Source organism: Ahaetulla prasina, chromosome 5 (assembly GCF_028640845.1).
Source record: "Ahaetulla prasina isolate Xishuangbanna chromosome 5, ASM2864084v1, whole genome shotgun sequence".
In the NCBI taxonomy this organism is placed as follows: Eukaryota; Metazoa; Chordata; class Lepidosauria; order Squamata; family Colubridae; genus Ahaetulla; species Ahaetulla prasina.
The window spans coordinates 139,201,731-139,228,953 of record NC_080543.1 but is presented as its reverse complement, the minus strand read 5'-3'; the positions used below and the strand labels follow the sequence as shown (position 1 = coordinate 139,228,953).

The window sequence follows — 27,223 nt, the reverse complement described above, 5'->3', positions numbered from 1 at the left end:
GCAGTAAATCTAATTTACAATGCAAGAGCCCTTTTACCCATTCCTTGGCTCAAAATGGCAAGAAATGGACAAAACAGTTGAGTGTCTAACCATGTGCTAAAACATCAAGTAACCATGGTCTATGAATAAAATTGAATCCACACATTTTGCTAAGTCACACTGTGGTTTATTTGGCTTTGGCTAAGCTAGCATCCAGGCCCTGGAGTATATAAACCATGATTTAGGGCTTAACATGCTGTGTAATTCAAGACAAGTAGATTATCAGCAATCATGGTTAGGAAATCACGGTTTCCCATACATGAAACTTCTCCTTGGAGGGTTGGGGTGAGAAGAGCACTGAAATGAGTGTTGACACAAATTCCAAGTCAATTAAGCTGAGTTAAAATAGGCAGAAGCAGGAGGCCCTTACCTGGTAAATAAATTATAAGGGAAAATTTACCCAATAGAGGCACTTTTCCAGATTAAAGCAAATAAATAATTCCAAATCCATGACCGAAGCTATCAATTAATCAACTGATGCTTGAAAACAGGGCTCTATTTTGTATTCACTTGAAACGCGTTCCCTTCCCCCCACCCCCTCGGTGACTCTCGTGTTAAAAGGGACCTTGGCGCTGACAGTCTCTGCCCTCAGGCTCCACACTGAAAGCACAGGCCGCCCCCAAGGGAAAGAGGGGAGCCTCACAATGACCACCTGGGAAGGGAGCCCTTCACGGGGGCCAGATGAAGCAGCCGTCACCAACTGAGGACTGGGGGAAAACCATACAGATTCCTAGCAGAAGTAGCCAAGCAGGCAGCTCGGATAAAGAGGGAAGTTCAACAAATTCTGCCCTGCCCGTCAGGAACAATTTGTGCGAACAAGAACAAGAACTTTGAAAGCCTAATTTGACCACTCTGAAAGGCAACATCTCACGGCTTACTGGGGTGGGGTCAGAAGGACACCATCCTCTGAAAGTGCAGGCAGAGGGATCTGTAGCCGTTCACTCCCGCCAGGGACTCCAAAATGTATGGCTAACATGGCCTGCTTTAATTTCTTGTAACTTTTTCTCACTCACCGATACTCTTTTCAACATTTCCCCAAAATTATTCTGGCACTAACAAAGGAAGGAAGCAAGCAAGAGGTTTTTAACATAAAACTTTTAAGAACGAGAGCTGGTATGTCTTTTAATATACCTACTTGTACAACTTCTTGAAGAGGTAACCTGGAACTTTAAAACCCTCAATAAATTCTGCATCGCTTTCGTCAGACTCTTTGGCCGTGCTCTGACACCCTTTTTGGTCAGTTAGTTGCTGTCTGTGCCACCTCCTGAAATTACGGTAAGAATCACCATGTCATTACTAGAGTTAGAAAACCTGATACTTTACATCATCATCGTCGGTTCTCAGAGCTCAGCAGGGTTGCTCTGGAAATGGACAAAAATTTAAGCCAAACGAATCAACATTTACAATATCCAGACCCACAATAAGCAGCCTAGAGGTTAATCACGGAGCCCAGTGAAGGAAAACATTGCTGGGGAATCCATTCCATCCCAGGGCTGCCCTTCCTTGAAGGAAAGGGAATTGGAGCTAAATATTCTGCATCAATCCATGTTCAGCCAGGCCAAGCATAATGTGGTTGACACAAATCCAGCCAATGTGAAGGACGGGGTTTTCTCCTGCCCCATCCTTATCCAGATCCTAAGGCTGGGGCCACACCGCTGCCATCCTCCAATTCAGCCCAACTGAATACCCAAGGCACACTGTAACCCCTTCAACCTGAGCTCATCGGCTGGTCATTCAAGGGACCGTGCACTGATCCTTTGTGGAAATTCAGCCTTGAGTGTGTCTATGTATTCTGTGTGCCTTGGACTCAGTCTTGACGCCTGGCAGCTACGGGACAAACATCGTTTCATAATAGAAAAGTACTATGCATATGAGGGGTTTGATGTTATATGAGGAACAAAAAATAATTTCTCATAAAAATTCAAATTAATTTGCTATGTGGAAACTAGATAGTTCGTGAAAGAGCAGATTAATTTTCTAGTTTTATTCACAACATGTATAAATTCCTAATACAAAAAATCCCAAGTTTTACACTCTTTAGAGGATGAGGAAAGAGGGTGCCCTCTGGTGAGTAAGAGACACATCTCCCACCCACTCGACATCCACGGTCAGCAATTTCTTCCAAGACAAAAGGAGAAAATGTGAAGGAAGACAAAAAGCAAACAGGGGGCATGTTTTCTGCTTTGAAACTTTGAGTCACTGAACTTTTTAATCACTGGGAGCATAACAACATATGGGGATTTTTTCAAAAGACAAGTCTGGCATCTTTTAAAGACCATGGCAATTCCCAACTGCGCATAACTCTGTACTTGTGGAGAAGGCGACCGTCTTTCTGAGAGAAGAAGCCCAGAGGACCAAGCTAGGAATTGGGTTGGGCACCCCTCCTGGGAACTCTCGCCAAGGGAGGCGAAGATTCAAAGGATGGATGGGAGAAACGCATGAAGGCAAAAGCCAAACCAAGTCCTGGCAGGTTTCCCCTTCTCCTAGCTAAAATAAATAGGAAAATAATAAAAGGAGAGGAAAGGAAGCAAATGACCTGCCCCCCACTCTTAAAACGGAGTTCCTCTCAAGCCCCAGGACAAGGTGGCCTTGGAGCTTGCAATTATTGGTGGTGGTTCAGGGAATGTAGCTTAAGTCTGCTGGGATTTGTTCTGAGATGCTGGTTTTATCACGGTTTTCCCAGAGTTCTGATGCATAAACACATAAACTAAGTAATTCATGTTATGACATTTGTGTATTTTGCACCCCTGTGTTCCTTGAGTCTCCCTAACTTAAGAGAGCTGAACCCCTTCTTCTTAAACACAATGCTAACCAGGGATGTAACTGTGGCCATCAGGGCCTCCTGTGCCTGATCCTTTCGGCTCCCTGGCAGGCCTGGGGGGCTTTCCAAAGGGTTTAACTTATCTCAGAGCCTGGCATGTTCTTGCTAGCCAAAACAAGGGCAGAAACAGAGGGGAGACACATGCTTTTGGGGTGGAAGTCTCAACTGAGCCACTGGGTTAAAAACTATTTCTCTGTGTGTATAAGTAAGTAAGTAAGTAAGTAAGTAAGTAAGTAAGTAAGTAAATAAATGTATGTATGTATGTATGTATGTATGTATGTATGTATGTATGTATGTATGTATGTATGTATGTATGTTTGTTTAGGTCACTTAAGTAGCAATTAATAACACATTATTATTTTTTTACTATGGATTCCACACTTTATAACATCTTAGAAGTTTGAAGCACCAGGATCTCAAATATGGCTACTTTCTAAAGAACCGTCATTTTTGACTTCATGTTCTTGTTTATAGGATTTAACATTTCTATTATTATTTCTAATTTTTACCTTATCAAAACAGCACTTTGTTCAGTAAAGCTCAACCCTTTCTTATGGAAAATAATATGACAATTGCTGCATTTAATTCAGGCAACATCAAATACTCTTCAATCAATAAGGGTTTTTAAACTGTAAAATATTTCATAATTGTGTACAATAGATTTTAAACTCAAAATGTTCTTCTTCTTTCAATAATTCTCCCAAACCTAACCAGAAGTTGAAACAGCTCCATGTTTAAGCTTGGAATGCTCCTAGATGGAACAGCATAATCAGTATAACGGGATGATTTCTTTGGACTCAAAATAGTTGTTTTAAACTTATTTATTGGCCTTATCGGCCATTACAAACAACTGACTGAGCACTATACAATTGTATAAGTCCACAATTTAAGTTAAAATACATAAGTACCAAAACCATACATGATAACTCAATCATTTATAAGCCAGGAATCAAAAATTCCAAAACCACAATTAAAAGTAATTAATCATTACTAAAGCTGATTCCTTCCTTCCTTTATAATACTTTCAGTTATCATCTTCAGTGTCTAACTTCCACAGCTGTCTATTTTCATGTGATTAGACACCTTGCAATAAACAAGAAAAAGCGTATTATTTAGTCAAATTTCTATAAAAGGATAGAATTATCTACAAGAAATAAAAAAGTATTGTCTTCTAGAAACATAAACTATACATAAACTCAGCTTGGTTCCTGGGTATATTTTGAAACATCAACTAGTTCGTCTTTCTCTTGTTCTTGTGGTACATAAAAATATCATTTCAAAAAGACAAGAATCCCTTAATGATCGTTATCATTTTGGAAACCGAGAGAACGATTTTTCTTCAGATCTGTTTATGACTTGTGCTAAGCCGGTCTAATTGCTGCTTCCTTGGCAGTTGAGATGATACTATCAAAATTACGCATCTTAACAAATAAAGAAAAACTGACTGAAAATTAGGAATGAAAGCTGTATTTGGATTCCTACTCAGAGTATATGTTCCCGAGTTTTACGAAGCTGTTAGTATTTTGGATTACTCTGTGCTTAAAATACAACATTTAAATGCCTCTTGAAATATTGAGTTTGTTTTAAAAGAGGTTCAAAAGAACTTTCAAAGGAGATGCATTTTTAAAAAAATGATAGTATTTTATGAGAGGCTGGGATACTGGAGTACCTATTAAATACACAAATTTCCTACTACTTAAAAAAGATGCTTTTCTTCCACCAGTACATGTTTTGGGCATCATCTACCTTCTTCCAAAAATGGAAGACTGCTTAGCCAAACAGCAAACTTATGCCCAGCCAGCCCCTCAGAGGCTCTCTTGAGCATGGCAACACAGCAAAGGGAGTTTCTTTGGTCTCCTGCCTTGGGCAGGAGGGGGGTTGAACTAGAGGACCTCCAAGGTCCCTTCCAGCCCTAGGATTCGATATTCGATATTTTGCAAATCATAAAGCAGGCAGTTCCCACATCAGACCTACCGCTAACGCCAGTAGTTACCCTTATGCATAGCAACAGAAACCCCACCCACCCACCCAATCTATCCCATCCTCTCAAGTGCCCCCCCCCTTCCTGGCCACGGCCAAATGGCACTTGCCAAAACTAGTGGTGAGTTCCCCTCCCCATCTCTCTGGAATCACACTCTTTTAATTGGCCTTGTGCTTCAGATGTTCAGAGGAGCCCCCCAGCTGGCTGTCAAGCTTCACCATTGTAATATTTTAATCGTGATGAAGAACCGTCTCCCCAGTACAATCCTGAAAGCTTCTCTGTGGGAAGAAAAATTCATTTTCTTTCCTCCTCTTTTTTTGGGGGGTGGGGGGTGGGAGGGAAGGAAGTGGGATTCCCCACACAGCCAAGTGCTCAACCCAGCAAGCCAGGAGGAGCAGCCTCTATTATCTGTCAAGGGGGGTGGGGAGAAGCAAACCCACCCTGTTCCCATCCGGTTGTTTCCATCAACTATAATCAAGAAATAAAATGCGAGTCTGAGGAAACAATGTTTTGTTGGCAATTTCACTCCAGTTTTTATCTCCTAGGAATGTTTCCCTTAACGGAGTTCATCTGGGGAGGGGTAGGACAACATGGACAGATAAAGACTGACAGTCGTAACAGCCTGTGTGTCTGTGAAACTTCAGATGTAATGTTTCCCTAGCAATTATAGTTAGTGATATCTCTAAAATTCATTTAGGCTTTTATCGTAACTTCAGCAACTGCAGGAAACATCTAACTTTACAAAGGATAAATTGCTAAAGTCTTAATGTTATTTTTAGAAAAACTTGCTGGAATGGATTTAAAATGTGAATCATATTAAAACTTTCAATCAAAATAAATTACTCTTGATGAAAACACTGAATTAAAAATGATTTAATATTGAGCTAGCTTAATGAAAAAAATCGTAACTTTCAATAAAATAACAAATATCTTACATTTAACATATGTATTAATTCCTTACAATATCTCTCAAAAAGATTTTTGTTTTCTTAAGCCACAGGTATTTCTTGGTTTCGTCTCAAAAACTCAGATTAGAGAACATTGTTCTTTTGAAAATAAACATGTTAACGTATTTTGAGCTAAATACTCAAGGCCAATTTAAAGCATTTAGTCCAAGATGTGCAAAGACAGAATGGGTTGGTTATTTGTTATTTTAGAAGAAATATTGCACTAGAAGTTTAAAATATTAAACTTTATCTTTTGATTTTTTTTTAAAAAAAGTCTAGACCGTCAATTATCTATCAAGCTGGATTTAAATTCCAAAGTTGTAAACTCCAATAACCTTGTAATAGCTGGAATTACACAACTGAAATAACCCAAGTATTCAAAGAAATTTGGAGTCTCTGAGCAAATAAAGGCAAAAAGGGTAAGGCATATAATAAAAATGGCAGACCGTCTACCCAAGACAAGCTGTTCTTTAATAATACGAAATTTGTATCCGCCAGGTAAGAATTATGCCTTTGCATTTACTACAAATGTTGAACTAATTATACTTTTGAGACAGAAACATCCACTAAAAATATTTGGTTTAACCTGAAATAGAGACTGGAGAGAAAGGATTACAAGACACTAACAGCACACAATCTCTTTAAGCCATCTTTCCTCTGCCTCACTAGTTTTTTTCACTGTCCCACTCTGTCCCCAGCAGAGATTGGCGATGAAAGGATTACAAGTAAGCAAGCACACCATGGGGAATACGTATCAAAAGGAATGTGCTAGCCTCGGCTGTTTTTATTACCCAGATCATTCAGCGCAGGGAGCTGCAAGGGTGCTAGGCAAATGGTCTAGCGCCATGATGGCGAACCTATGGCAGGCATGCCACTGGCATGTGAGCCCTTGCCCCAGCTGAGCTCTGCGCACGCGCCTCCCGCCAGCACCTGATTTTCAGGTCTCTGCAGCGCTGTTGTTTAATCGAAATGCACTACACAAGTCATTAAAACACTACACAAGTCATTGAGAATATAACTATATACATCCAACAGGAACAGGAAGTGCCTCACAGGACCAGATAGAGGTAAATCCTAGAAAGGCAGGAAATGCATCACTGAACAATGGAGGTGAATGCTAGAGAGGAATAAAGCTGCATACAAGGCAGACATAATACCTGCAACAGCGTAGGCATGCGGGGTGTGCGTGTGTGTGTCTTATACTTCGGAGCATCTTGTAGTCCGAAAAATACGGTAAATGCAAACATTAATTCTCTTATTATGCTAATTATCCCAGGGCTGGGAAGAGCATTCCGTGGGATGGGGGAATGGGGGAAAAGGAAAGCTGAAATAAAATTATAAGCACAGCTGCGTTCTCATGATTTTCCACTTAGCCACAGTGTTGCCAGACCCAATTGTGATTGCTAAACAAGGGCTACCTGTAATTTAACCTGGTTTAATCCCATAATCTGGATCTTCTGGTGTATAAATATGTGCTTTACACTGACCTTAACCTTTGCTTATAGTAATCTTCATTGCCATCATCCTTGTATCTCTTTATTCTCGCCTTCCCAATAACATCCTCTTCTTCTTCGTCTTCATCTTCTTCAGAATAGCTTGGGAAGAAATCATCATCTGAGTCGTCTTCTTGCTTCAGTGGGCCTTCCCTGGACACGGGATGATTCACACCCTGACCCTCTTGAAAAAACTCTTCCTCAGAACGGCTGAGGTCTTCACGAGACCCCCTGCATCCAGAGGCCTCCCAATCCTCCTGCTGTCCCCTCTTCTCTGACTCCCCAGCCTGGGGAGGCTGGGCTTTGGACTGAAGGCAGAGAGCCTGCTGCTGCCGCAGAGCTTCCGGTGGGCCTTTGCTCCTATTGCTTTTGGTGAGGGAGGCTGGGGATTTGGTCTGGCTACCCTCCAAGGGCGCTTTCTGACGGGCCCCCTTACGAAACAGGGTTTTCTTCCTCTCGAACAGGAGCTTCGCCTGATCTGCCAAAAGCTTTTCAAAACCCGACGTTTCGTTCAACATTATCCGACGGGGCTTCCTCTCTTCTTTCAGAAGCATTTTCGTCCCAAAGGGAGTCATCTGACCAGTTCGGATGAGCTTCTCCCATTCCGTCTCTTCCTGAGCTGACATAAACATCCTTCCGAGGGATGAAGGACCAGGAGCTAAGAGAGATATGCACACTTTTGAGTACATTTGAAAGGTAAACCCAGAATTTTCTTTTCCTAACAACAAGTGCAAATAAGAACCGTGTGTGCAATTTGTCCAAGTCGGAAAAGTGTTCTACATAAAAATGTAGAAATAATGGATGTGAGTTAAAGCAAGGCAAACTCCGACTAAAAGACTAAAAATGTTCTACCAAGAAGAAAACTTTAAAAGAGCAACTAATTACCCCAAGAAATTACCCCTTCCTTTCCTGACTCTGCTCAGCAGAGCTAATCACTTGTCAATATTTCAAACTGGATTCCTGCACTACATAAGAGGCCTAAATGGCCCTTTGCAGCTGCAGGATTCCAGGTTTTTCAGACAAATTGTTCATCCCAACAACCCTCCTGCTGTTCAAACCTTCCGTTTTATTTTAACCGTTAAAAAGGCAAAGTCATATTTTCTCTGCAAGTCTCCGGTGGGTGTTTAGTATTTCAATATTCATATATAACCACCAATACTCAAAAGATAGCTCGCTCCATTAAAACCATGTTATTCTACTCCACATAATTTTAACTGCTGACAGATAATATCGCAATGAAAAATATATTTCAATCATGCTTTTTGTCAACTTAAACATTTTCTGTAGCTCCATTCATTTGATTAACACTTGCAATTTATTAAGACCAATGTTCTAATCTCGAGGGGACAAGCGTCCCTTCTGAGCTATCTGGAGATTAACTTTCATTTGTGAAAAATTCCCACACGGGTACTCAGAGATCCCATTTTGCAGGTGTGCAAAATTAAAACAGTGCTACGTCTCTCTAAAGAACAATCCGCTGAAATATGTTCGCGTGTTCATTTGCACTCAACTACTGAAATTTCATTGGAAGCAAACATATACCAAAATGGCCCCCAAACTCATCCCTGGATTCCTTTGCTTCATATTCTCCAACTGCAGCAGCAACTCCAACCGTCCCATCATCAGGATTTTCCTCTTCACCAGCATTTTGAAGGTGTTTTTGTTTCGTTTTCATTTTTTTAAACTCTTGCTCCTGAAATGATTTTAAAAAAATAGTAAGAGCTGAGTGGGGAAAGCCTCTTTCTATACACAGGGAGCCTGCTGAGGCTTTGTACTTGTAGCAAAGGAAAATAAACAGTAACATTATGGGAAAAGCAGCTCTCCCTGTATTCCTGGCCCAATAGGTAGGTTTAAGGCACTCAAATCCAGTTCTTCATTCACTAGCACAGGCAACATTTGCAAATGGCTGTGAAATCCTTGGATTTTTTTTTTAATATGTACAATGCAAAAACACATTAGATAAACCTTGAAGATCATTTGACAGCCGTCTCCAGGAGGGCCTTCCACCAGGTTCGCCTGGTTCGGCAGTTGCGCCCCTTCCTTGATCGGGATGCCTTGTGCACAGTCACTCACGCGCTCGTTACCTCTCGCTTGGATTATTGTAATGCTCTCTACATGGGGCTCCCCTTGAGGTGCACTCGGAGGCTTCAGTTAGTCCAGAATGCAGCTGCGCGGGTGATAGAGGGAGCTACTCGTAGCTCCCACGTAACACCACTCCTGCGCAGACTGCACTGGCTACCTGTGGCCTTTCGAGTGCACTTTAAGGTTTTGGTTACGACCTTTAAAGCGCTCCATGGCTTAGGGCCTGGGTACTTACGGGACCGCCTGCTGTTACCTCATGCCTCCCACCGACCCGTACGCTCTCACAGAGAGGGACTTCTCAGGGTGCCGTCCGCCAAGCAATGCCGGCTGGCGGCCCCCAGGGGAAGGTCCTTCTCTGTGGGGGCTCCCACACTCTGGAACGAGCTTCCCCCAGGTTTACGCCAAATACCTGACCTTCGGACCTTCCACCGCGAACTGAACACATCTTTTCATTCGCGCGGGGCTGGCTTGAATTTTATTGGTCTTTTAAATTTTCTTAAATTTTTAATATCAATTTTAAATGGGATTTTAGTTTTTTATATATTTTAAAGTTTCGGGCTAATTATAATAAGTTTTTTAATTTACATTTTAAATTGTACATTGTATTGTCTTTTTTACTTCTGCCTGTACACCGCCCTGAGTCCTTCTGGAGAAGGGCGGTATAAAAATCAAATAAAATAAATAATAATAAAATAAATAAACCTGAATATTTACATTTTAATATGAAGAAGTTGATAGTCACTCCTACTTTTGCTTTAAGGACACAAGAAATCCTTCCCCGCCTACCCACTCTTCAGGATTTCTTTTTTTAATAATATTTTTATTAAAAGCTTTAACTATAATAATAAAACCTACTCTGAAAATAAGGATAGGTTGTAAAATAATGGATGTGAGTTACAGAAAGGCAAACTCTGACTAAATGACTCCCCGAAAATAAGACCAGATCTTATATTAATTTTTGCTTCAAAAGACGCATTTGGGCTTATTTTCCGGTTAGGTCTTATTTTCAAGGAAATACGGTATCTGTCTGGCTGACAATTTTAACTGGGGCTTATATTTGGGGTAGGACTTATATTGAGAGCATCCTGAAAAAACCCATGCTAGGGCTTATTTTCCAGAAAAAAAATAATTTAAATGTCAAGAAAGAAAGAAAGAAAGAAAGAAAACCTAAGAAAGAGACTGCCACCCTTATCATGACAAGTATACTCAGTTTCACTGCCTCTTCATCTCCCCTTAGTTAACAGATATAAAAGCTGTTCTTTAGGATTTCTCACCAGGCTGTCTATTGCTGTCTACGTTGATCTTTTCACTCCTTTTAGGAGCTTCTGAGCATGAACCCTGCACCCTGGCGTTTGGCTTGATATATCTAACCAAGGGTTCCGTTTTTTAACCTATAGGTTGGCTAGGTATTCCTACGTATCTCATGAAGACATAGCAGTCGACTTTATAGCACTATGACTTGCGAAGGACTACATGAACAATGACTAAAGAATTAGGACAAGAAACATTTTTAAAAAAATCACTTCTCCATGGAAAAAAATTAAGAATTAGATGAACAAGGCTTTATCATTTATTTTCACTAGGGCATATGCTAAGAATTTAGTTAACATCAAAACCAGGTAATAGCTGATTTTGTGAGGATTTCAGAGGTAGTAACAATCTGCAACCAACTATTATTTACTAGTAAGCAATACTATGTATACAAAATTGAAATTTCAAATGAATTTAAACAAGTATTAAGCATGGATCATTCCAACAGCAAAAACAATTAAAACAAATGTCATACACAAATAATAACCATCCATTACTTTGTTGCAGTTTTGTTCTTTTGCAGAATCCAGTTTTTTACTGATATCCTTATTAGCAGCAGTCTGAGGTCTAATTTGCTCCATATGGTTTGTAGCAGATGGTTTTGGAGAGGATGTACATGGTCTGAAAATGAAATTCAATTACATTAAAATAATTGGATTAAAAAGTGGATCATAAATATATTAATAGGAAATACAAACATCCCTTTATTTCTACGGAGCCACGGTCTGCCTTACAACCTTGATAACTGAGCTCTAGCACTGAGACCAGAGGGTGATCTGCAAACTTCAGTTCACAAAATATTTATTATCATCCTGAATTCAATGCAATTTATCCAAATCAGCAATTTCACCATCATATTTTCACAATGCTAAGTAAACTACTGGAATTATTGTGTTCTTAGTATTCACTAATCAGGGAGGTGGCACTTGATGGTTTTGAAATCACTATTTGCTGTAGGATGGAAAAAGGCTTTTCATCCCACGGCTGAAATGAAGCCGAGAGTCACCGCAAGCCAATTAGCAGCACAGGCCCCACTTTTGCAAAGTTTCAGAGGAAATTATCCGGTGACAATGCAGACTTTGGTCTCCAATGTAGCTGCTTTATTTCAAGCACGCTGTCCCTTTCAGAGAAAGCCTGCAAAAGGCTGCCCCAGGCAGGCAGTAAAAACCTGTTTTCCCTTACCCCACATCTTCCAGTTCAGCCTGGTCTCCTGTTTCAGCGGCATCATGAACTGGACGCCCTTCAGTGGCTTCACCGATCGCCTTGTCTATCTGCTGAAGGACTCCATGCTCCAAGACCTCTTGGTCGTAGACCTCGACTCCCAGCAAGCCTCTGAGCTCAAGTGCTTGGTCCTTGGGGGCCACGGACTGAATCTGCTGCCGGTCGATTAGCAGCGTCGGCCCCTTTCGGAGGGTCCCCAAAGAAGTCTCCGCTGATGGTGCTTTGTTCTCCAAGGCCCGGCCCTCCCCGTGGTCCCCCATATGATATTCACGGGGCATCCAATCATTCCCTGGTTTATTCGCTTCATCTGCTTGGCCATTACTTGCATTGCTGCTGCTGCTGCTGCTGACATCAAATTTCTGGGCTTGAAGGATTCCTTCTGGCTGGAGCTTCTGGGCAGGCATCCTCTGTTCAAACACAAAAGAAAAAAGCCATTTTAGGTACTGAATTTTAGGATTTTGCATTTCAAGCAGAAGCTCCAATTTTGAATTTTCATAGAACAAGCAAAAAAATCAGATGATACACTTACGCACATCAAAACCTAATCTAACCTCCAATTATATTCAACAGCCAGCCTTGGCATATACCATTGTTCTGCAACCTTAAACAACAACACACTACCATCTGCTCTCACAAAATTGCTGAAAACTTAATGTTTTGTATATTAAGATGAATGAGCTTATTTGTACATCTAAGGATTATGGGAAATTTTATGTAAAGGACAAAACTCATCAATTTAATTATATTTTTAAATAATTAAGAATATACCATGATACACAATTAACTCCAGAAACATTACTTTCATGGGAGCAAATTGAGCTGTCTATTCATGCTCTAGTTCAGTGGTTCTCAACCTTTATAGTGCTGCGACCCCTTTAATACAATTCCCCACAATGTGGCGACCCCCAATCGTAAAATTATTTTTGTTTTGAATTTATCGCGCCTGAAGCCGTATTGGCTAGCGATCTGAACTGCTTGCGATTGCCTTGAGGACGGAGGCATTAAAGCGGAGACTCCTCCCCTATTATCGCGCCTGAAGCCAGATTAGGCTAGCGATTGGGAGTGATTGCAGCTGGCTTGAGAGGGAGACATCAGAGCAAAGATTTCTCTCTTTTTTAATTGATCACACCTGAAGCCAAATTCGGCTAGCGATTTGAAGAGCCTGCAGCTGACTTGTGAAGTCAACCATTGGAGCGCGATTCTTCGACTCGCAAGTATACTTCCCATATTTCCGATGGTCTCAGGCGACCCCTGGCAAATCGTCATTCAACCCCCAACAGGGTCCCGACCCACAGGTTGGGAACCGCTGCTCTAGTTGGTTCAAGCAACAGATGAATTTCAGATGCTAGGCCTGGAATGAGAATCTGCTGCTGCTGCTGTTGTTACCAACGTAAGGTATAGGCCAAATATACACAAATGACTAGTTTTAATTGGGAAACAAGCTCTCCATATTTGTTACTTCCTATAAAGAATGGATGCACAGAAAGGATAATCAGTCACAAGGTGCCTCTTATTAAAGACCGTTCTTTAAAAAAAAGAAAGAGTATCATCCTTTAAAGTGAGCATTTATTTAGGAACATCTCCAGGATACAATAACACCTCCCCCTCCTGCAACCTCAGAAGAGCACCTGGGTCCTTTCAGCCACCCGCCCTTAAATACCTGGGCTGCCAAAGCAGGAGATTTTTGCCCTGCAGGAGAGGCTCTGCCTCCTTGGGCAAGTCTGCACACAGGGCCCTTGGCGGCAGACAAGGTGGCACCGGAGCCTCCCTGAGCTTCTTCTCTTCCGCCTCCTCCTTTCCTTAAAGAGGATGAGGATGATATTTTTATCCCACTTTTACTTAGTTCAACTCCAGGTTGCCCAAAGTCTGTGGTCGCTCTTAAAAAAATATCGAAAAATTAGCCTTAACTAAAAAGTCCCACTGTCGGAGAATTATTCTTCTCAGAAAGCGAGGTGGACAGGCTATAAATTTGATAGGTAAATAAATTATTACTATAGTTAGATTCTGGTCAGCTCAAGGACACCCCGCACAACAGCCCTGCGAGGTGGGCTGGCCTGAGCGGGGGGCGGGGAACCGGCTTCCTAAAGGCACCTGCCCTCCTCTTGCTCCTGCTCCGCCTGCTCCCCCTCCCGATCTCAGCCGCAGGGCCAGGCAGGGGCTGCCGGGAGAGGGTAGCCCTGTCTGGGCGGCCGCCACTCGGGCACAGAAGCGGGAGGCGGCCGAGAAAGCGGCACCTACTGAGAGGCGGAGAAGCCCCGGGACGGAGCGAAGGGGAATCCACGAGTCGGGGGCACCCCGGAGGCCGCTCCGCTCGGAAGGAGGCCGCGGGAGGGAGGGAGGGAGGGAGAAAGGAGGAGGAGGAGGAGGCGAGGCCGCCGGCAGCCCCCCTCCGCCACCCCGGGTGTTTTCAACCTACCGCGAACCCCGGCAGCCCTCTGCGCATGCGCACCTCGGCTCCCCGACTTCCGGCGGGCTCGGCGCTCCGGCCACGGACCGCCCAGGGCGCCTGCGCGAAGGCCGCCGTCTTCCGGTCTGTGGGTGGACCGTTGGCTGGAACTGGGAGGTTCTCTAAGGGGCGGGCTTCAAGGCCCGGGATCCTGGGAGTTGAAGTCCACCCGTCTTAAAGTTGTCAAGGTGGAGGAACACCAGAAACATTAGAGTTTATTACTTTATTAGCTTTTTAGCCCAGCTTTATTATTTTTATGGATAACATACATGACACTTCTTCCTCTTCTTATTGATACGAATGGACAGAGTAACACAAAACAGCACAAACAATGCCATCAATAAATAAACACACAAATTTTAATAAAGGAGAGAAGCCTGGGTCTTTGGGGGTGTCTTGGAAAGGGTGCCCCTGGAGCAGGAGCGGCTGACGGTGGGGGGTAATCCAGGGAGAGGGTAGTGGAAAGATAGCCCACTCCCCAAAGCTGGGGAAAGAAGCCCCCCCACCCCCGGTCTACTGTGGGAGGCGGACTGGGGCAAGGAAAGCAGTGGGGCCTCCTGTTCAAAGGAAAGAACGGGAGAACGAACAAAACAGGTCATACCTGGCTCCTGGCTTTCAAGGATGGGTGGATGGGCATTCACCATTTGCTGACCCCCCACATATTGGGGGGGGAGGAAATGAATTTGAGGAAATTGCACATACTGAGAAAAATGTCAAGGGGCCCATAAGATAAAACAAGATAAACATTCCTCCTGCTATGAAAAATGGGATCAGCTTCAAAACACTGATGAGCAGAAATAGAGATGTGAGGGTAATGAGATGACTCAAAACTATCTGTAAAGGTTGTATATGCAGAAATATGGATGTGAGGCTCAGATCCTTGTACAGTAGATCTCTAGATTTAGGTGATCAGAATCAAGTCATGATGATATCGTATCAGCTATGATTTTGGAAAAAGCCATGCAAAATTTAGAAAAAGCTCAACCTTCATGTTTAACAAAGACTTTCATTGATTAGACAGACACAATTTTCAACTGTATAATAATTTTAATGAAGAAGAAAATTAACAAACTGGATGCAACATGTTACCTGTAGTATGCCCAATATGGACTACAGTTACCCCACACCTGGCGACTCTTTCTAAGCTATTTTTGCCACATGTGACAAAGCCACATTTAAGGTGGTGTTGGAAGAAACGTCCATCTGGGTTCAGTTCCAAGTGGGGAAAAAGACACTGGAAACATGGAGACTGCTTGGAAAGATGGTTTAATGCTGGACAGGTTCAAACAGAAAAGGGGCGAGATACTGAGCGTGCCTTGGTTTTATGCTTTCTCTGAGCTTTGAACTTCCCGGGGCACAGGAAGAGTGTCCTGATTGGTTGTCAGACTCCCAGGGGGTGGGGGGTCTTAGCTAGCCTTGCTGGCTGATGTAAACTTCCCAGGTGCCCTGTGGTGAGTTTCTGTTGCTAGATGGGTCCTATTATGTTGCAGATGATGGTCCATTGACAAAGGTGGGGAGAATTGAGTTTCTGTCTCTGACCCATTGACAAAGGTGGGGGGAGGCAGGAAGCTGCAGGGAGCTGCTTTGTCCTTCAAACATGTTTCTCCATTTCTCATCCAGTGAAATATAATATTCTGCCCTTTTTAATATTTTTTAAAATATTTCATTCTTCTAGGAGAGGGGTGGGTGCTAACTTCCTACAGTAGCCTGAAGAAAATATTGGATGGTCAATGTGATGAATTGAGATTTCTGCAGCTTAGTGTATCCTCCTGCCACAGCCTCTCTTGGCTCTAGTGGCCGGCCAGCAGGTGCTCTGTGCTTTCAATGTCTCTGAGTCCATGGTCAGCTCCAGAGGCTCAACAGATAAAGAGTTTGATTATTTGTGCTACTTACTCAGGCCACAAGCACTTGGGGTTCTGCTGCCAGATTGCGGTGGGCTGGCTGGAGCATAAGGGAAAAGCTGAATGCCATGGATGGTCTTCATGAGAGCAGAGACCTGGCAGGTACAAGACAAAGCCAAGTTGTGGGGAGGGGGGAGGGGGAACCATTATTTTACTGCCAATTAAACAGCAGCTCTAGAAAACTTTGCTTGGGGTTAGGGAATGCTTGTGGCAGCCTAAAAATGGCCAGTGAGAGCTGGGTGAATCTCAGTCCTAGGAAGTGTCATCAGCTACCTTCCCAGTAGCATCTTAGATCATATTTGTGGCCAGAGTTATGTTGGGAGAAGAGAGAGAACACTCCTTGTTGGGCTGGAGTAGCCAACGGCTGCAGCTTTGTTGGGCCGGGGAATGAAATAAAGGCAACGCCTTGAAGACCTGCCCTTTAAGAATGGTTAGCAGGGCATGTTCATGTGACGATTAGGGGGAAGATGAGGTCGCACCTGTCCATTGTTTTAAGACAAGTCAGAAGAGGTGGGCCTTGTTTTACCCAAGGGTATAGAGCAGGGTGTAATGGAAGCAGGCTTTTACCTTTACCATTCTGACTATTGTATTCAGTGTAGTAGGAAATACTTTGTAGGGGGAAACCAAGCTTAGGTTGCTTTCCTGAAACAGTTAAAAGAAATTTGCAGTGGGGGGCTGCTGGCAGGATTTCTGAGCTGGGGCTTATGGAACCCTGCAGATCTCTGCATTATTACAGTAGATTTTTGCTTAGAGAAAGGAAGATTTCTCAAGGTGCTTTTTAAGACTTCCTGATTTGTGCTGGCAAGTTGTTAATCAGTCTATGGCAGCATAAATAAAATTAAAGAGTTTAATTAAAACTAATGAACGAGCGAACAGAGAATAGATAGCATGTTTCACTGTCAGAATCCTGATGTTCTCAATAATTAAAGTGTCAAAGAATAGGAGATGGCTTGAAAATGTCAGAAATATAGAAGAAAGAAAAGTTTTCAAAAACAGGCCTGCCATTTCAGAACAGCTTGAGAGTTTATGTAAACCCGGTAAATATAAAATCCCATTGAGGGTTTCCAGACAAGCCGCATTCCTTCAAATGTATTCTAGTGTAATTCTTTTGTTCTTCTTTGTCTATTAATTTTCTTAATTTCCACCTGGAGATGTTTCTTTTGGGTCACCCTAATGCATTATTGTTGCCTAAGTATAGCTGAGATCCGAGTCTGGGGACCTGATGGCACACCTAGGATTTAGGACAGTGTCATGGACACTCTCAAGCGTAACTGGGGGAAATGATGTAGCCCATTGATGGACAATCATAGAGCAAGGCTGAAGGTTGTCATTACTGAGGTTTTGCTTTTGCTAAAGGTAGCCACGGGTTCCACCGCAGCATTCTCCAACCAATGTCTTTAACAGGCTGTAAACTATTAGAGATCTTTGAAGTTTGGCGATACAGAGGAATAAATAAATAAATACAATAAACGCAATGGGTCACTGAGTTATAATGAAAGCAAGACAAGGGACTTCTAATCACATACAGGTAGTCTTTGACTTACGACCACAATTGAGCCCAAAATTTGTTGCTAAGAGAGACATTTATTAAGTGAATTTTGCCCCATTTTATGACTTTTCTTGCCACATTTGTTAAGTGAATCACTACAGTTGTTAAATTAATAACATGGTTGTTAATTGAATCTGGCTTCCCCATTGACTTTGCATGTCAGAAGGTCGCAAACCCCAGGATTGCATGACCCCGGGACACTGCCACCGTCATAAATGTGAGTCAGTTGCCAAGCATCCAAATTTGGATCACGTGACCATTGGGATGCTGCAACAGGCATAAATGTGAAAAATGGACATAAGTCACTTTTTTCAATGTTGTAGCTTCAAACGGTCACTAAGCAAACTGTTTTAAGTGGAGGAGTACCTGTGTATACAGAGTTAAGATGAGATCAGTATCCCGCTCCTGCCTGCCAGCCAACCCACCCCTTGGACACAAACATTTTATTTATAGCACAAACATATTTTATTAGTGGTAGAAATAGAAACCTCAGCAACTACAGATGCTGGAGCCATTTAAGTGCTTTGTGGTGAAGAAATTCCCCGCACGACAGGTACAAGCAAACACAAACTGATACTTTCTACACAAATGGTTATAAATAAAAGCCAAAATTTTGTCAAACTGATTGTGTAAACGTAACTTATAGGCCCCTTGGTATCATTTGAAGGAAATTAATGTGGGAGGCCGAAGAGATGGCGTCTGCAGTATGCAATGCTCAGGAGAGCTGCTGTGATTTTGTTCTAGTGCAGCAGAAATAAATGTTCTTGCAAAACCTTAAGGGGGAAATGAGACGTATATGTAAGTAAGATTAATCTGTAAAGCTGATGTCTGTCATGAGTCAACTTTTACAGTATGTTACAGCAGGTTGGATTTATCTAGCATATTCCTTCCTGTCTTTGGTCTTGGCGAACATCTAAATATTTAAGAACTGCAAAGTAAATCCAAACGAAATAAGTATTATTTTGGCCTTTGACCACAACCAAATGAGGAAATAATAAGGGAGGTAGTTTCCTTGATTATCCTTACATTACTGGAATTCCGTAAAGACCTGAAGGACAACCTAACACCACTGCTTAGTATTTCACTAAACCAGCACAAATTCATCATCCCTTTCAGATGACCCCAAAGGATATAGGTTAGAGTTCTGCTACAATCTTGAGGTAAACGTGAAAAAGTAGTAGTTCACAAATATGAGTTCCAGGTGTTAGAGACTTACTATAAACCTCTTAATTACAGCCCTGATCAACTCTGAAGGTAGATCTGCATCAAGTAATGGAGAAGGAGGTATAAGACAGCTAAAAACACAAGCCACAACATTAAACACTTGGCTGTCAACATCCAGCAGTAACAACACAATTCTCAGAAACTGTTTGGCTAACGCTAACTGAGGGTCCCAACCAGCAGTGAAATCAAATGACATTTCCTCATGATTTGTTCACTAAAATTTCACATACATCCTACTGCTTACAAAATGAACCTACCATACTACCTCAAGTATTAATTAATTTGGATTATTTTTGACCCACGCAATAGCCCAAGGAGTAAACTTGGGAACTCAATCAACTCACCTGGAAAAAAAAGTTGCATTTCCATCCAGATTAAGACTGCCCTCTCCCTCCCTCCCTCCCTCTCTCTCTCTCTCTCTCTCTCTCTCTCTCTCTCCTCAATACATATTGGAGGGGAATGCAAGGATATAGGTATCCAACCCCCCATTTTGTACAGGACACTGATCCATTTCCCAGTAGCCACCAAGGATCCAAGCTCATGGGACTGCCGAGTTTCTCCTCTGACACTGCCCTGCTCTGGGCCTATTCTTTGAGGCACTTTCTTGCTCCAGCTGCTGTTCAGGCAGATCGAAGGGTTGGTGTTGAACATGCAAGTAGGAGTGAGTCTTATATCAGCCATCACTCATTGGGAGGGGTGTTGAACATGCAAGTAGGAGTGAGTCTTAAATCAGCATTCACTCATTGGTTCATTTTCCCTGGTGGGAAAATGAACAAGTATCAGTGGCTGACAGGCTGGATAGCTCCCTGTAAAAGGAGCTGCATCCTCAGGCAGCCCTCAGTTTGTAGTTATTTTTGTTGTTGTTCCTGTTGCCTGAAATAAACAGTTGTTTTACTTCACTACAATTGTCCTGTCTCTTTTTTCGTGTCCAGACTTAACACTGGCAACAAAGGTGGGATATTGAGAGAGATCAAAGGACGGATCATCCTCATGGCAGCCATGGCCATCTTTGCAGAACTGTCAAGACTGCATCGGCCATCACACGACCGCACACTCTCCTCCAGCACCTTTCGACCCCACCACTGAAAAATGGTCTTCATACATAGGCAGATTTTGGATGTCATGGAATGCAACAATCTACAAGATTTGTCGGATCCCAAGAAAAGGGCCCTTGTTTTGAGCTACTGCAGACCACGAATCGACAAGATGGCGAAGTCCCTGGCAGCACCCACAGATGTTGAAACCATCAAATGGCAAACGCTGCAGGACATCCTCAAGGACCATTACATGCCATCAGCCTCCCAACTACTGGTGACATGGGTTTTACCACAGAGACCAACAGGTAGGTGAGACAATAAATGATTTTATTGCGAGTCTGCGAGAGCTCACAGCAGAATGTGAAATTATAAGTCTGGAGGAAATGATGTGTGATAGATTTGTCCTGGGACTGAGGGTCCTTAACTTACAAAAAAGATTGCTGGCCAGTGACTTCTGGTGGCTCCGTCTCCCCGGAGGACGTCTGGAATGGCGTTCCGAACTGAGATTCTGTAAAAGCTGGTGAAACAGCGGAGAACAGCTGTTAGCCAGCTTCAAAGCTTTTCTCTGGGTGAAAGAGAATAGCAAGAGCGGCTGGATAGCAGAAGATTGCCCCAGGGGCTCTGCTTTCTTATGCAGAGTCTCGGAGGGGTGCCTGCTTAATCCAGCCCTACTCCAGACTCAGCTCGATCCTCCTAATTAGGCAGGACAAGAGGAAGACGCCCACCTCTGCTCAACTGATTCCGTTTTGAATAACTAAAAGCAGACGGGACAAATACAAGTGATCGATTCTTGGGGAAGCAAGAAGAGAGCTGACTTCTATTTCTTTTTAAAGAAAGGGGAAAACTTTTTTTCACTTTAACTTAGTGAAGGAAGAAATGGCGTCTGAGAGGAAGTGGATTGGAGACTGATTGTGAGAGAAAGGAAGTTCGTCCCTGTGGATTTTGGCTGAATAGAAGCTCTCCATAGGAGGCAAGGTGAAAGTTTTTATATTACAACTTTAATTTGAGACTTTTTGAGACTTTGAGATTTTACAATTCTAATTAGAGACTTTACTTAAATTAAAATGGCTTCTAAGCCACCAAAAGCTCCCATGACGAGAAGGGGGTCTGAAACTAACTTGGAAGATATGTTAAAGGAACAGAACAGAGTTTCTGAAGAGCGATTTAAAGAAATTATGAATAATATTCATGGTGTGAAGGATCAACTTAGGGAAGAAATTAAAGAGATTAATAAAAAAATTAGAGAAGATTTATCGATGGTTTTTCAAGGTTTGGCAAAAAATTTGGAAGTAATGGAGGATAAAGTGGAAGTAATTAGTCAAGCAAATCAGTATTTGGATAATAAAGTTGGAGAGCTTCAAAATAAAGTGGATAAAAATGAGGACCATGTGGTGGTATTGCAATATAGAGCGTTGGAGAAGGCTTTGAGAATTAGGGGTCTTCAAGACCAGAAGGAAGAAGATCTTTAAAAAGTTATATCAGAAGCCTTAGCTGAAATGTTAGGAATGGACCCCCGAGAAGTTGATTTTCAAATTGATAAGATATATAGGGTTAATTCTTGGGTAGCGAGGCAGAAAAACCTCCCAAGAGACATTGTAATTTATTTTTTGACTTCTACAATAAGAAATCAGATTTTGCAAGCTACATATCAAAAGAAATTGCAAATAGCAGAACAGGAGGTGTTGGTTTTGAAAGAGATCCCTGCTAAAATGTTAAAGGATAGAAGGGATTTTAGATTTTTTATACAAGAGCTTAAGAAGCATCAGATTCAATATAGATGGGAGGTTCCAATTGGTTTAACAGTATTTTTTCAAGGCAGGAGATATCGAATTGATACTGAGTTGAAAGCAAAAGATTTTCTTTTTAATGTATTGAAAGTGGATGTAGAAACAGTGGATAAAAGTCTTCAAGAGAAACAGAGTGGGGAAGTTGAAACTGCACCTGTGATGTCAGTACCTCAAGAACAACCACAAGAACAAAGAGTGACAAGGGGAGCTATTAGGCGTAAGGAGATGGAGGAATGACTTCAAAGACAGGAACAGGATTCTACTACTGAAGTTGTGGGAGGAGCCAAGCCAAAGAGTGAGAGTCTTCAGCTAATTGCTCAGAAGCTTCAAGAGGCCAGTGATGGCAAATAAATTTTTGACATGGAATGTTAATGGTTTAAATTCAGCACAGAAAAGAAGAAAAATATTCCATTATTTGAAACAATTTAAAAATGATGTGATATGTTTGCAAGAGACACATATAAAATTATCAGATCAGAAATATTTGATTAATTCGAAATTAGGTAAACATTTTGTTTCTTCTGCTCCGAATAAGAAAAATGGTATAGTTATATATTTGAAGAAAAATATATCAGCTAAATTAATTGAAACGGACATTCAAGGAAGATATATTGCTATTGAATTGATTTTAGAAGGAAAAAAGATACTTGTGATTGGCATATATGCACCTAATCAACAACAAGAAAAATTTTATAAACTGTTACATGAAAAATTGACTCTTTGGGACTATAAAACATTTATTATATTAGGGGATTGGAATGGTGTAATGGACATTAGAAAAGATAAAAGAACTCTTTCTAAGAAAATTCCTATGCATGCAAAACTGCCTAAATCTTTTTTTGATTTGATGGAAGATTTTGAGTTGAAAGATATATGGAGAAGGCAGAATTTTTGATGATAGAGATTATACTTATTTTTCGGATAGGCATCAATCTTTTTCACGTATTGATTTTATATTAATTACCAATGACTTGCTTTCTAGGGTTAGGAAAACAAAGATATTTCCAAGGTGTTTAACTGATCATAGTCCGGTATGGATGGAGTTGCAATATGAAGGTGGAAGAAGATCATGGAGAATAAATGAAAATTTGTTTAGATATGAGGATAATGTAAATCAATGTAAAAAACAAATGAAAGAATTTTTTGATTATAATTTGGGTAAGGGAACTTCGATAGAAATGGTGTGGGACACTAGCAAGGCCTTTATGAGAGGAAATTTGATATATATTAATAGTAGACAGAGGAGAAAATTACAAAAACAGCGTAGGGATTTAGAAGAGGAAATTCAGAGGAAACAACAATTATTGGTATATAATCCACATGATTTAAAAACTACTGAGGTGATAAAGATATTACAGAGTCAATTTAATATGTTAATGGCAGATCAGGTGGCAACCAATATACAATATGCTAAACATAATACTTTTTGTAATGCCAATAAATCAGGGAGGTGGTTGGCTTATATGTTAAGGAAAAGACAGAAAGCATGTACTATTGAAAGAATTGAATACAAGGGTAAAGTGCGATTTCAACAGGATAAAATTAAAAAAGCTTTCTTGGAATATTATACAAATTTATATGCCAGAGATACAATATTGAATATGGATATTGATAAATATTTGAAAGAATATAAGGTTAAAGGTTTAACTAATGAACAAAGGGAAGAGTTGAATCGGCCTACAACTTCTGAGGAAATTATTTTGGTAATAAAGCAATTAAAATAGGAAATCCCGGGCACAGATGGACTTACAGCAATATATTATAAAAAGTTACAGGATGAGATAGTTGGTCCACTTATGGAGTTACTTAATCAGATATTGATGGGAGGAGGAGTGCCACCATCATGGAGGACTACTTTTATTTCATTGATACCAAAAGAGGATCAGGATTGTACTAAGCCTGGGAATTATAGACCGATTTCACTCTTGAATAATGATTATAAGATTTTTGCAAAACTAACGGCAAATAGGTTAATGGAAATTGTACAACAAAGGATTCATACTGACCAGTCTGGTTTTATAAAAGGGAGACAAATGAGGAATAATGTTAGGCAGATAGTGAATTTACTGGAATATTTGGAAAAGAAAAATCAGATTCCGGCAGTGTTTATATTCTTGGATGCAGAGAAAGCTTTTGATCGTTTGCATTGGGAATTTTTATTTAAATTAACAGACAAAATGCAATTTGGAAATGGTTTTATATGAATACTTAGGGCAATTTATGGAGAGCAAACAGCTCAGATAATAATTAATGGTAGTTTGACAGATAGTTTTAAAATTGCGAAAGGAACAAGGCAGGGGTGTCCTTTATCACCTTTATTGTTTATTTTGTCTTTGGAACCTTTATTGGATAAGATAAGAGAGTTAAGGGAGATAGAGGGTATTAGAATTAGAAGACATGAATATAAAGTTAGAGCATTTGCAGATGATTTGGTTGTTATGTTGACTCAGCCTATAAATTCGAGTGTATATTTGTTGGAAGTAATTAATCAATATGGAAGGGTCTCAGGGTTTAAAGTGAATCAAAATAAAACAAAAGTGTTAACCAAAAATATGATTAAGAACCAGAAAGAAAAACTAGAGGAAATAACAGGATTTGAAATTGTAAAAAAAGTTAAATATTTAGGAGTCTTTCTTACTTCATCAAATGTAAAATTGTATAAGAATAATTATGATGTGTTATGGAAAAAAATTCAGAAGGAAATGAATACTTGGGAAAAATTACAATTATCTTTGTTTGGGAGAATAGCAGCTATAAAATGAATGTTTTGCCTAAATTCTTGTTCTTGTTTCAGATGATACCAATAATTAAGAAAGACAAAATTTGGAAGAATGGCAGATTGGAATTAATAAATTTATATGGGAAGGAAAAAGCGAGAGTCAAAATGAAAATAATGCAAGATACACGGAAAGAGGAGGATTAAAATGCCTAATTTAAATCTGTATTATGAAGCAGTTGTTCTTTCGGTAATAAGTGATTGGTTTAATTTGACGGAGGAAAGGATATTGAATATAGAAGATTATGATTTATTATATGGTTGGCATGCATATTTATTGTATGATAAGAAAATAGATAAAGCTTTTAAGAATCATGTGTTGAGAATTTCTCTTCTGCGTGTCTGGAAAAATATTATTATAAGTTAAATTATAAAATTCCTATATGGGCAAGTCCTCGCACGCAGTAGAGAATATAAATATAGAACAGGAACAAGAAATGATTACTTATAAAGATCTTTTATACAATGAGAGGGAAATCTACAATTAAAATCTTTGGATACATTAAAAGAAGAAGGAGGAATTATACTTGGTTTCAATATGGACAGTTAAAGGCTAGATGGAAAGAAGATCAGAAAATTGGTATTATTCAAAATGAAGAAAATTTGGTTAAACAAATTAGAAATCAAACCAGGGGCATATAAAGAGATTGTATACTGTGTTGATAGAAATAGATTCTGAAAGAGATTTAATAAAGGATTGTATGATAAAATGGGCACAGAATATTCAAGAACCAATAATGTTGGAAACATGGGAAAAATTTGGTTAGAAATGTTAAATTTACATAGCGCAGAATTTAAGGGAAAAATTTTTATAAGATGTTTTATAGATGGCATTTAGATCCTAAGAAAATTATCATGTATGTATCCAGATATGCAAGCGAAATGTTGGAGATGTAATTGTGATGATGCTACATATTTTCATGTATGGTGGACTTGTAAGAAAATTAAGTCTTTCTGGATAAGAATCTGGTGGATTATGCAGAATGTTCTGAAGAAGAAGATAAAGTTCCTACCGCAATTTTTTCTTTTGGGAATAACAACGGACTGTACAGTGATTGAGACTAAGTTGATTTTGAACTTAATAACAGCAGCAAGACTGTTGATTGGACAATATTGGAAGAAAAAAGAATTACCCACAATAGAAGAATGGATATTGAAAGTTTCCAATTTGGCTGAGATGGCTAAAATTTCAGCCTTTTTGAAAGACAGTACTCAAGAAAAATATTTAAATGAATGGAAGAACTGGATTGATTATATTCAAAATAGATATCAGATTAAGAAATTTCGGATTGCCTTTGAATGAAGGATGTTGTTTTTGATTTTAATGGAAGAAGTCAGGTTATGTGGGAGAGAAGGATTATAATTGTGTTAGATTTTAAAAATTTAATGTATGACTGTTTGTTTAATGAACTATACTTTGTGTTTGCTCCGGGAAGTCAGGGGGGGAGGGGGTTTTGGAGGGAGGGGGGAAGGTGGGGGAGGGGGAAAAATTCAATTGTTGTTTTAAAACTTTTTAATAAAAAAAAAAAAAAAGATTGCTGGCCAGCAGAAACATCCCTTTCAAAGAAGCCCTCGAAGAAGCCTGAGTGGCTGAGACATCAGATAAATCCGCTGCCTCCATTCGGAAGGCAAGCAGTGTCCATTCCTCAAGGGGGGAAATGCCGGGCTATTAAGAGGCTACAGACGGGGGTGAGAGTTCCAAAGAGGACGAGGATATCTACTGAATAAGGTCGGAATGGAAGGCTGGCATGGCCGAAGCAGGGCAAAGATTCCAGAACTGTGCTGGATGCGGAGGGAACCATCCCAGGGCAGCTTGTAGATTCAAAGAAACTATTTGCCGCTGATATGATCGCAAAGGACACATCGCCGAAGCCTACCGAGCCAGCCAGCCTGCGAACCACCAACAGAGGCAAAATACAGCGCAGCCGCCACCACGTGGCCAACAACTGGGATTCCGGAAGGCTCCATTTTCAAAATACAAGCAGTGTGAAGACTGGCTGGCAGAAGCGAGAGAAATACATCAGACAATAGTAGGGCACTCCGATGCATATAAGTCCAGGAAATTTCACATCACGGTGGAAATAGAGAGAACCCCATACAACATGGAGGTGGATACGGGTTCCTATATGTCCATTGTGTCCTGGACTACAATCAAGAAAGTGATCCCAGGAATCACCAGGCAGAAATTAAAACCACAAAAACACACTGCTGAAGGACTACTAAGGGAAATGCATACCAGTGATCAGGAGCAGACTCTTTGAAATAAGCTTCAAGAAATTCAAGGGACCCCTACAACTCACAATAGTGGACAAAGACCTACCCAGCCTACTTGGGGTAGAATGGTCCAATACCCTAGGCTTGGGTATAATGGGCATCCACCATCTCCACCAGGACAGCGTTGAGGACATAATATAAAAATTCAGCAACGTCTTCAACGGGATTCTAGGTAAGTACAATGGGACCCCTATATCATTTAGCCTAGACCCTCATGTTGCCCCTGTCCGACTAAAGCCATGGCGAGTCCCTTTTGCTCTCAGGCCCAAAATAGATGAGCAATTAGATAAGCTAATTGCACAGGGAATTTTGGAGCCAATTGACCAATTGACCC

At 40.9% G+C, this 27,223-nt stretch overlaps 1 protein-coding gene across 1 annotated transcript in view; it reads right to left on the bottom strand.

Moving 5' to 3' along the window:
• The window catches only part of ERCC6 (ERCC excision repair 6, chromatin remodeling factor), a 39,738-nt gene extending 25,364 nt beyond the window's left edge, over window positions 1–14,374 (bottom strand). Inside the window, exons 1-6 of the mRNA XM_058185505.1 lie at window positions 14,312–14,374; window positions 11,857–12,302; window positions 11,172–11,295; window positions 8,824–8,974; window positions 7,276–7,939; window positions 1,175–1,303 (exon numbers count right to left, since the gene is read on the bottom strand). Coding sequence (XP_058041488.1) covers window positions 1,175–1,303; window positions 7,276–7,939; window positions 8,824–8,974; window positions 11,172–11,295; window positions 11,857–12,302; window positions 14,312–14,338 — 1,541 coding nt within the window. The 5' untranslated portion in view covers window positions 14,339–14,374. The remainder of the gene's footprint in view (window positions 1–1,174; window positions 1,304–7,275; window positions 7,940–8,823; window positions 8,975–11,171; window positions 11,296–11,856; window positions 12,303–14,311) is intronic.
• Between the last annotated feature and the right edge of the window lie 12,849 nt (window positions 14,375–27,223).